The 11,606-nt window shown below is 39.7% G+C and overlaps 1 protein-coding gene across 1 annotated transcript; it reads right to left on the reverse strand.

The window, feature by feature from the left end:
- Positions 1 to 10,034: 10,034 nt before the first annotated feature.
- LOC105691122 (tetratricopeptide repeat protein 36 homolog) lies at positions 10,035 to 11,185 on the reverse strand. The gene is made up of 3 exons (XM_012409406.3): positions 10,990 to 11,185; positions 10,720 to 10,914; positions 10,035 to 10,588 (listed from the first exon to the last, which is right to left on the reverse strand). Exons 1-3 carry the CDS (start codon positions 11,105 to 11,107, stop codon positions 10,341 to 10,343), a joined length of 561 nt encoding a protein of 186 aa, XP_012264829.2. The 5' UTR covers positions 11,108 to 11,185; the 3' UTR covers positions 10,035 to 10,340.
- Between the last annotated feature and the right edge of the window lie 421 nt (positions 11,186 to 11,606).

The raw sequence follows: 11,606 nt of genomic DNA on the forward strand, positions 1-11,606 counted from the left end.
CAGAAAGCATGTATACGTAAATTATACTCATTCACAGCGCATAATCGTAATCATAAATATTATCATAACATTTTTTCAATCATATATTTCCAAGTTTCAAGTTTTTGAAGATTCAATATTTGACAGTTTGTTTTTCAAGTTTCTTCGTTTCTCAATTCGTAAGTCATTGTCCTAAGGATGAAATCAGAAAATGACATGCTCTTTTTTTGACTCGAAATTGAAGTTGAGTAAAAAACAATCACGATCGACAATTTTTAGATATTTCCTATGATATTTGACCAAAAAAACAATTTTATGGCTGGATGTACCCCACTTGATTAATTATTGATTCGAAAAACGAGTGGGCTATCTCAAAATATCGAGTAAAAAATTTTTTCGACCTAATGCTTACTCGATCGATCGCATGACTAGATGATTTTGCCTTCCAGATTCGGATGCATGTGATCAAAATACGTAAGAAAAGCATTGTAAGATACGTTCAAATCTATCGCCCTCATACGTGTTCCTACGTAATAGAACTAGGTAAAGAGAGTGGGTGGCAATTTATACCTGCCCAATTTTCGGTCTCTTCTCCCGGATTCATCGCACCGACTGCAGGACGTGCGTAACCGTCGAATATTGAGATAAGTAATCACATTACCGTATAAGCTATATAATTATCCGGGAGAACGCAGCAACTATTTGATTTTGTCCTTATACAATTTTATACGTATACATTTATATGTCAACTCGGTCATTCGGTCATTCACAAACTACGTAATTTCCATTTTTCCGAAATTCTGCAAATTCGTCAACTTGCCCCCACCATCTTGCCCCATTTGCCACTATTTGCAAAAAAAGAACCCCACAAAAAGTACATTGGTGAAAATTCGGAGGTTCTATGATCTCTGGGATCTAGGTATATGCGTATAGAAATAAAGTATTAATTCACAAGTCCGATCTTGCTTATCTGTAGTTGTATACAACTATTTTCTTGAGCTCCAAATGTTACTTCGCACACGTCTGAAACCACAATGCCTCCGTAAAAAAGCCGGATGACCTTGCCACGCTAGCTACATCGCAAATATTATTGCGTAGAAGAGTGTTTAACACTTTTTGATAACTTACCCGGCGCTATCTGTCAAAATATTCTAAAAACAATTAATTCGTCATCTTGCCCCAGCCTCCAACTTGCCCCGGTTTCCCCTACGTTTCGTCAATTATTTATTCATTCGTATCTGTATCGTTCTTATGGTGACCCGGCTATTTATTTATATAATTGTTCCTCGTTCCTTTCAATGTGCTTATTGTCATTCATTCATTTATAGAGGAGACAGGGTGTAGCAAAAAAAAGCAGAATCCTACAGCATATTAAACCCCATTAAAAAAATGATTTATTTTTTGCTCAAAAGTCGAATTTTGTTTTTTGGTTCTTCAAGAGTAATCTCACATAAAATCAGCTCAGGAATTCAAATCTGAAATTCAAAATCATCTACTCGTGTAATCGATCGAGTGATCATCGATTATTCGCTGTTGGGAGCAGAGAAATTATAAGACATATCGATTGGTTTTAGTCGTAGACCCACTTTGATTCGTCGCAATCCATGCACGGGTCGAAATGTTCGAATTTCTCGGTCTACGAGGGAGCCCGAGCTTATTGTTAGCTGGAGTCTGGTAACCAGCAGCGTAGTGCTTTGTTGTGAGTACCTTCTTTTTCTATGAAAAAATGTAGCTTCGGAATATACGTGAAAAGTGAAATAAAGGAGAATAGCAAAACGAAGAAAAGAAAAAACTGGAAGGAAGAAGAAGAAGGAGAAGAGAGAGAGAGAGAAACTGGTCAAGGGTGATCCAAAATCGTTGCGATAAATTTTATCGTATAGTGTACGGTATATTGAATGTCTCAATGGTCCGAATGGTTTTCTTCGGATGGTTTTAATGCTGCAATTTGGTCGAAGGGAATTGATAGGGTGCGCAATAACGGCGGACGCAAAGACCTCACATACATATATGTATACGTGTTATGTGTACGCCGCACTGTTACGTACGTACGTATACCTACCGCGTTTTATTCACATGGCGAACGCGGTAGCGCTCCGGTTAATTTAGTTTTGCGATCGAAGAAATAAACGTCCCTCTCGGTCCCGCCGGCCACAGCGAACCGCGACAACTCTCCACCGGTCCTCTATCTATACGTCTGGACCCGCGGAGATCGACCGCGCGGCCCCCAATTATTCGAAAAACCGATCCAACTTACTCTCCGTCTTTCTCAGATTTTGGGAATATTGTTGTTGTTGTTTTTTTTTTTTTTTCTTTTCTCCTCTCTCCTTTTCTCTCGCTTCTTTTCCAAAGGTTCTCGCCGCGACACTATTTTACGGGGAGTTGCGGAAAACGAAGGTGAAGAAACGCAAGGTGCTTTCTATTAATCGCGAGCAATGCGACCGCCCGGTTATACTCCGGCTATCAATTGATGACGAGTAGAGGAACTGCAGCGGTCGCGTTGCATCAGCAGAAACCAATCGGGCGATTTATATCGATCCGATTGTAAGCTCGTGTCCGAACCTACCGCGCGTATACCGTCGCTGCTGCTGCTGCTGCTGCTGCTGCTGCGAATCACCGTCCGCTAATACCTCGATTATAACGCATCGATTGTTGAAACCCCACCGAAATCTCACTCGCCCTTTCACCCTTACACACGTACGTATACATACACCGTTACACGCACAGATACACTACGCACCTCTTACCTTATCTGATTCCGGATAACGCGTTCCAACTGATAGTTTCTCTCTTTTTTTTTTTTCTCTCTAATTTCTGGTCAATTACGTTTTGGAACCAGAAAAAAAAAAAACAAAAGAAAAAAAAACCATGGCGAATCGCTCGCCAAATCGAACTGGAGCAATTCCTGTTCGGAGTTTCCGTATACGGACCTTCGTCGCCTCGCCCCGTCCTTAAAGTTAAATCAACGTGTATTATACAGATGAGTCCCGCACACGTATAACAACTCTCGTCCGTATTTAGTATTTCGGTGGTTTCCTAAGGGTGCGACGTTACCAAGTCGAAGGGAACGGAGGGAAGGGGGGAAGGGGGGTCGGGGGGAGGGGGGAGGGGGCGCAAGGAATAGAACGGGGAGCGTAACTTGGCACAGTAATTGCCGTAGCCGGTGCAGTTCCAGATGCTTCCCAATCAGCGGCGGGTATCCGTCCGAATGAGGCGGTGATCGCGATATAGGTAACACGCGATACGTAGTACACGCGTACAACGCTGTACGTGCACATAACATAATCTAAGCTACGCATATGTATAGAGTGGCTATCGGTGTTTCGCGATTCGCCGTTGCTTGCGCGTACGGTGATGTTGTATACCCGTTGTACGCGCATGAAGGGATCGTTTAATTGGCACCGGAACACAATGGATTATTACGATGTCCACGGTGGAGATTCGTCGGGAAAATTTCGACCGGTCAGCGCGGTACGGTCGGTTACGAACGACGGTCAGGTGGTACCCATTCGTCGTATGGGAGAGCGCGCGGGATTCCCCCGCGGCATTGGCCAACCGACGTCCGGTCCAACGGAGGAGGGGCCGTTTGACAATAAGACGAGGCCTTTAGGAACGATGATTTCTTGCGCATCGTTTCATCAAAATCCTCAACCGAGCCTGTCGGTCCTACGGGATTTTCTGCACCTTCTTAAGCTAATCTCATCAGGTCGGGGACGCGCGTTGAATAACGTTTGTCTCGTTTCGACGACTCGGGGCCGACCTCTGGAGAAATCAAATTTCCGTATACGACCGGCCGTACGGTGCGTTTCGTTGCTGCTCTGCCAAATTGGCGATGAAAAAGTTGGACCTGAACCGGAAGTTCGTTGAGCCGGTTTATTCGCCGTTTTTGGTATTCCGTACATTTGTGGCGTTGAAAGAAGAAAAAAAACTGTTCATTTCGAAACTGAAGATTGAACGGAATCGGAGGTATTCGGTTTCGTGCAGGTTCACCTCTGTGCGTCTTAGGTCAGTAACTAACATGTGACGTCGGACGTGGTCACAAATTGCCGACCGCTGACGTACGAAATTGTATTAATTAAAAACTTTTACCCGCACTATGCGAGGCAGAGAGTGAAGCAGCGGCGCGTGATGCAGATCACTGACCGCGATAAAACGGCTAACGGCTGTTGTAGTCGACGAGTTCTTTTCTTTTTTTTTTTCCCCCCCCCCCCCTTCTTTCTCATTTTTTCTTCACCTACTGTCGCGTTACAGACGGTATCACGTGCGAGTGTAAAATTTCCGTGAAAAAGTACGCGAGTAACGCGGTATTACCGTTTCGCCTTCGTCGCGTTTCGTTGACGGGTACGCACACATTTCCATGATTTCAGTTGATTTCGATTTTACGGTTGAAGAATTTCGGCAACCGGACGACGAATTTTGAAGACCCCGAAATAAGCTAGATCGTCTGACTGCCGGACGCGATTGTTTTTTTTACCAGAGAACACGACCACCTCCGTCGCGTCGACCGATCGTAGATGAATATAAACTCCACAAATCACCCGCTTGACCATTGCCCGACCGCGCTGTAGGGATAAAAAAGTAGTAGGGCTATAGTAGAGGAGAAAGAAAGAAAAAATGGAGGTAAAAAGAATGGAGAGAGAGAGAAAAGAAAAAAAAAACAAAAAAAACAGTAAAGTAATAATAATGAAGAATGGTTCTCACCACGTGAATCCGATCATTCCCATGGCATTGTAATATATAAGTTTCACGGGGTTCACCGTAATACACGCCTCCGGAAGGCTAATAGCCACTCTTTGATAAACTCTCCCCTATAGTCCGTACCTCATAATCTAATAATCACGTCACTCAGCTCAGGTATAATACGACGCACGTACATTGCATTTCTATTCCGACTTCCTCTCCTCCACACGAGCGCCCGCTCTGGCTCACGATCGGAAAAATCGATCCTCATCGCGTATTCAGGTATTGTAACGCACGTGGGTACCGGAGTCGAGATCTTTTGGACTTTGATTTTTTAATTTTTCTACATTTGCTTTTTGAAAATTGAAGAAAATCAAAAATATCGTGCGAGTAAGAAAAAGGCGGACGTGGACGTGGACATACATATATTGCACATATTTTATGATATTATATTTTCGGTTGCTGCAAGCAGTTGAAAATGCAGGGATTCTGATAACTGGTATATACAAGGCACACGGTACATACATATATATATATATATATATATATATATGTATAACGGAGGAGAATATAATGACGGTGGTATTATTAACTCGCTGACTACGAGGGGGTGGTTGTGGGTAATACGCTGGAGTCGAGAGTATAGTGCCTTCGATAATGGTTGGTTTTTAACACTGGTGGCACGTGACCCAGACAAAAGTTAATCATCGGTTCGCGGCTTTTCTCTCCATTTTTATTTATTTTTTTTTTTTATTCTTATTTTTCTCCCTATAAATATATGTAATATACGCATAATATACGCATAGATATATACCCGAGTATGTAATTTTTAATACCTGGCAGTATTTTTCCGTTTTTTTTTTCTTTTCTCTTCTACTCTTTCGATCATTTCTTTCTTTTTTTTTTTTTTCTTTCGTTTTTTCAATATTTTTTATTCCGGTCTATTGATACACGTGCGTCACGCGTGCGTTATTATTGCGTTACAGCAACCCTTGTACGAAGTGTAATAACATATAGGTAAAATATATCCCATGTATATGTTTATGTACGTACATAGGTGTACAGGGAGGTAAGTAATACGCAGCTTTGTCCTTCACCTTATTCACCCCTCTTCGATATTTGTATATATAATACATTTTTTTCGCTGTTTTTTTTCTTATCTCTCGATTTCCTCTACTTCGTCATTTTTGCAACGGCACAAAGCTGTAGGAAAAATCAAAAAAAATAAAAGATTTGAACGCATGAGATTTTCGAAAAATTACACGTCGAAATGATGAAACGTGTGAAAAAAAAAAAAAACAAAAAAAAACTAGTCGCCCGGTGTAATGCGTAATGTGATTGCATAACGCGATGATTTCAACGGATAAACGAACGAACGAACGAACGACCAACCGCAACCAGGCGAGATTCAATTAGGCGTTGGATAATTCAAGGTTAAATAATTAGAGTTTTAATTGGCTGATAAGGGACCGGGGGTTGTTTCATCGATACAAACGGAAGATATATACGAATATATTATATGCGTGGCATGCTCGCACGCACGTGATTACTTTCTACACCCATCCACGTACAGCGACGGGTATTCCGTTACGCATTGCGTGCGATTCTTCGACGAACGAGAGAAGCGAACAAAGAAATAAAAAATAAAAACAGATGAAGTAAAAAAAATGTGCAACGTGCGCGTTCGTTAATCAGGCTAAGTGCAATTTTAATGTTGCACACGTTTAAAAAAAAAAAGAAAAAAACAGAAAAAATGAAGGAGAGAAAAAGAGAGAAGGGAATTGAATTCTTATTAGCTTTCACGAGGAAAGTCGAATTTCGGATTTGGAAGGAATGTACTTTTTATTTTTCCTTTTTTTTTTTTCAAACCAAATAGTACGGTCATTATATACGAAAAAAGAAAGGAGAAACAAAACCAAAAACCAATTTCGAGTGCTTAATTTTTCAGTTTTTCGTCCGATATCTCGATAACGATCGATTGCAGGTGAGAAAGTCATACGACCCAAATTGTAGAACGCCAAAAGACCAACAAAAAAAGTATTCGACCATAATTTTTTGGTCGACAATTCGAAGTTGAGCTTTTTCAAGCCCCCCCCTCCCCCCTACAACATATGAAAAAATCAGCTTTGCCGGTTTATACATTTTCCTTTACAAATGTACTAAAATGTAACTCTGTTCTTTCTTCATTTTTTTTTACGCATCGTATGAGATGAATTATAACAGAGATGTAGGGAGGTGCGGTAGAGAGATTAATATTGTTCGAGTTGTATCGCAATTCAGGATCGTAAATTGCTATGTCGGAGTCTCCGCGGTTATCTATAGGTATATAGCCACCACGTACACGTCCACGTGCAGAGGATTTTGGGAAATTGATCCGACTCCCACCTATTTCTGCACCCTCTTAAACCCTTCCGAAAGTTGAGCACATTCGTACTAATCTGTTGGCTGCTCGTAAACCGTTTAATTTCGTTTGAACGATATATACGCAACACACCTATGTATGCAAATACGTCGGCAGTATATAACCCTATGTAGCTTATACGACGTATAAACTTCGTAACACTCGGTATCAACTGTAAAAATATCAAATTCTCCTCTCCCGCTGTTTAATTTTTCTTTTTTTTTTTTGTTTTTTTTTTCTCCTTCATTTCGGAACTGAGCAAAAATTTCATCCTCTCAGCTGACTTTTTTTTGTTGTTGTTGAAAATTCTTATTTTCTCTGCAGATAAAATTTATACAGCCAAAGGGCGTGTCGACTCGATTTCGTTAATGGACTCATATATACGTATATTTATTCTATACTTCTTTCAATTTTCGAGAGAGCTGGGCATTGGTTCGTAAAAACTGAAGGGAAAAAAAAGAAAAGGTATAGGAGCTTTTTATGTCTTTACAATCTATCGAATACTTTTAATTGTGAAGATTATACAGTTGCGTTTTCGATTATTGCAATAGCACATGCATGGGAATAGGTGGGTCGGTAGGTGGGTAGTTGGGTGTGTAGTACGGAAGGTGTAGATACGATTTATACGGCTTGGCAATTAAACTTCGACCAATGGAAATATCATCCAGGTACAGATATATACGAGTTTATCGCGTATGAGAGATTTTACGAAAAATCGATCAACAATTTTCAATTGAATTTATTCTTATTATTATTATTCGCTTATTTTCGAGTTCTCTTTTTCGTTATCTGCGTTTAATAAAAATATCAAATTTTCCTCTACAATTGCAAATTTAAGGAATTCTCATCTATACATAATATTATAGCAAATGAAAGTAGAAATTTTTTTTTTTTTTTTTCAAATAATCACACTGTTCGAAAATATAATGAGAGAAGCACTGTTGGATCTTGAAGTAAGAAATTAAAGGAGAGAAATTGCGAAGCTGATCAGAACAATTGCGTCGTAAGGAAAATCATCGGTCGATTTGGCGCCGAATGGCATGTACATTAAACGATGCCACGGTGTTTTCGGAGGTTGCGCGGATATAGGTGCACGGAATTATAGATATACGGGGAGAAGTGAAGCCGGCAAATGTGAAATGGGTTAGATGCATGTAACATACAAATGTGTACACGTATACGGACACCCATATATCTAGAAATATTACATAGTATATGGTGTAATCTGGGCGAGGTTTCACATTTGACTGATATACTGTACGCTATATATATATATATATATATACACATATATACATACATATATATATGTATTCGGAGTTTTAATGATGATCCCTGGCAATAACTCCGAGATTAACTTGCGACGCATTCATTCGCCGAGCGATAGTTTATAGTGGCTACATGGGGTTTGATGCCACCGGCGGCTATATAATATACACGTGCACACACACGTACACGCGTACGTGGAACGGTGGCGGTACGCCTGATCACCAATCACCTATTCTAATTAAACTCGTGTCATTTCTTCAACGGATTCGGGCTAAATGTCCGACGGGTATCCCCCCATATATTATACAGCTTTAGACCGTTTCGTTCATCTCAATTACCTTTTATACGACCGAAAAGGAGAGGAGAATAAAAAGGAGGAAGGAAAAAAAACAAAAAGAAGAATTTGAACAATCGTAAAACAAACAAAGTACCGCAGAGATAGCTGAAATAGTGAAATTATTGTGCAAAGCTGACGACGCGAGGAGGAGAAAAAATTCGTGAAAATTTCTTCCTTTAGTTTTTCGAAAAGTCGCACCTTGAAATATCACGATGAAATAAAATAGAAAAAAGAGAAAAGAGAAAAGAATTTTTTTTCCCCGTTAATTCGTTGATTGGGATCCCTAATTAATGTCCACCTAGTGCGATGTTAAGTGAAAAAAAATATATAACAGTGATGGTCGTGCAACGGATTCAACGTGCGATGGAGAATCGTTGGAATCGCAGGCGAAGCGGCAAGGATTAGAATATAGGTACGAAATTATCTGTATACATTACGTACGTACATAGGTATTTCCGTATATCGAGTATATACACGTAAATTTTATGTAGAAACGGATTATTGAGTAAGAGAAGGAGAAAACCACTCCGGCAAATTACTGCAGTATCGTCTAATGTGTTGATATGTTTCAATTATAAGGTGCAGAGAAATATACACATATACTATGTAAATAAAGCCTAATTTATATACCTTTTCCGATTTAATTCACTCGTCGGATGTTTTTTTTTTTTTTTTCAAATTATATCATCTATTTTTATTCAATTTCTGATTTTTTTATTCCGCTCCTAAAAGAATTCGATCAGTTTTATTTTGTTTGATTTATATGGGGCATTCTACGTCAAATCGAACGCGTTTCTACCTACTGTTCTCCGATTGCCTTCAAAATTTTGTTAAACGTAGTTTAACAAACTAGAACCGACACCCAATAGCATTTTTTCAACCAGAGCCCTTGCCTTTGAATTAAGCATTTTTCGAAATTCGCGATTTTTACAAAAACGAGAATCAATTCTCGATGAAGCTGATTCTAGAGGAAAAATGTTGCAACATAAAATGTTCAATTTAAGACGGACTTTCCAGAAAAAAAATCATTGCATTTTTAGACTTGTCAATGAATTCGACGTAACCAGACGTAATAATAGGCATTTGCAGTATTGCATGGCGAAAGGTGAGAGGAGAGGAAAGGGCGGGTTGGGGTTCGGGGGCAGAGGCGAGAGGGAGGTAAAGTTCATTTGCGCTAATGAAATCAGTGTTATCTTCTCTACAAGGCTATATATTTCATGCCATGATACCAGAGTCCGTGCGTTTATAGCAGGTGAAATGCAGAACTCCTACCTATGGTATATCTATAGCTATACTATATTCATCCGTGAAAAAGAAATAGAGAAGAATAATAGAGAATCGGAAAAAGAGAAGAAAAATCCTAAAAGAAAATAAAGAAATACCAGCATGCCTTTTATTTGTCATCCTAGTAACATTTTCGTGTCGGAAGCCATTATCTTCACTTTTTCCAAGGATATCCGTGTACTATAATTAATATAATCATTATTATCGTACGTATTTTAAGTACAACTGTAATCATCAGTTTTCTTCCGTACCAAGAATTACGTCTAGATATTCCTAATTTTTTTAATTAATTAATAATTGTTAAAACAGAAAACGTATAAATCATACACACATACATATACCTATATGTTATGTGGGTAATTAGCTTATGGACAACGCTTTTTTTTCCTACAGTCAAGGGTTGCTCAGTTTCATTGTCATTTCCCTGAACATTTGATTGCACATTGCGGCGTAAGGGTTGAGCTCTGTAATTTGACTTTTGGCAAATTTTGAACCGAGTTTGGCAGCCTTTGAAAAATCATTCCTAGCTTCGTCCAAGTTTCCATTAATTTTGTACAATATTCCACGCTGACACAACGCCCGTATGAAAATTCGATCGTTTTTCGATTTTTCTATCGCCAGATTCAAGTCCCTCATCGCAGCTGGAAAAACATTATACATATACAATGACTTCAAACGAACGATCGGTAGATCGGAATTATCGTGAAATTTGAAAAAAAAAAAAACAAAAAAAAAAAAAAGAAAATCGAATGATTTGCAAATTTCCACCAACCTTCGTTTTGGCCAGCCAATCTCAAACATTGAGCACGATCGTTCAAAAGTGTTGCGGGGTATCCAGATTTTTCTAACGCTTTTTCGAAAAGCTTCAACGCTTCGTCAAAATTTTTCGATTCGCTTTCGAGAATCGCCAATTTTTGTATCTCCGTTACTTCCGGTTCGAGAATCTCGCCTTTCTCAAGATCATCCTCTGTAAAAAAGGAGAAAAAACAAAATAATAAAGGAAAAAAACTGATTTTTTTTCTTCTTCGATCATCCAACTCACGTGACACCCGATCGTTTTCAGTTTCCTCGTGAAATTCGGATTCGCCGAGTAGCGATGGGGAAAGGGGGTTGAAAATGCTGTTCAGAACAGCTTTGTCGTGTTCACTTAGACGATTCATTTTATCGGAAGCGACGGCCCGTGCAGAACTGAAACCGTTCGCCAGACTTTGTTTTCTACGACTGCACCTCGATTTCCAGTTCCGCAGCTCCGAGTACCCCGGGGTATCGAGACATCGGAGCTAGGTGAGCGAAAAATAAATTAAATAAATAATTCCTCAAACTGGTTTTCTCGCGGCCGATATTTTCATATAAAACGCTGCGAACGAACACGAATCGCGTCCACTCCTATCGGCCTCTCCTCGTATGCAAATGTCAATGTTTCGTATTATACACGCGTATGCTTACACCAGACCGACGACTATGCTGCGTAACTTTTCTTTCTCTCTCGTTTTTTTTTTTTTTTTTTCTCTTCGTTACTCACCAAGACCTACAGGCCCCCCCCCCCCCCCCCTTTTTTCTCTATAATGGAATTATAGAAGATTCGTTTCAAACGAATTTCGAAGCGAAATCGTGGCGACCTTGGATGGAATTTTTACGGAGACGCGTACACGGGAATAT

This window comes from Athalia rosae, chromosome 7, assembly GCF_917208135.1.
Source record: "Athalia rosae chromosome 7, iyAthRosa1.1, whole genome shotgun sequence".
Taxonomy (NCBI): domain Eukaryota; kingdom Metazoa; phylum Arthropoda; class Insecta; order Hymenoptera; family Athaliidae; genus Athalia; species Athalia rosae.

Excerpts from the sequence above, each read along its gene's own strand:
- LOC105691122 (XM_012409406.3), bottom strand. The coding sequence starts at position 11,107 with ATGAATCGTCTAAGTGAACACGACAAAGCTGTTCTGAACAGCATTTTC. Across the intron at positions 10,915-10,989 it reads TGAAAACGATCGGGTGTCAC|AGGATGATCTTGAGAAAGGC; the intron begins GTGAGTTGGATG and ends CCTTTTTTACAG. Across the intron at positions 10,589-10,719 it reads ATTGGCTGGCCAAAACGAAG|CTGCGATGAGGGACTTGAAT; the intron begins GTTGGTGGAAAT and ends ATGTTTTTCCAG.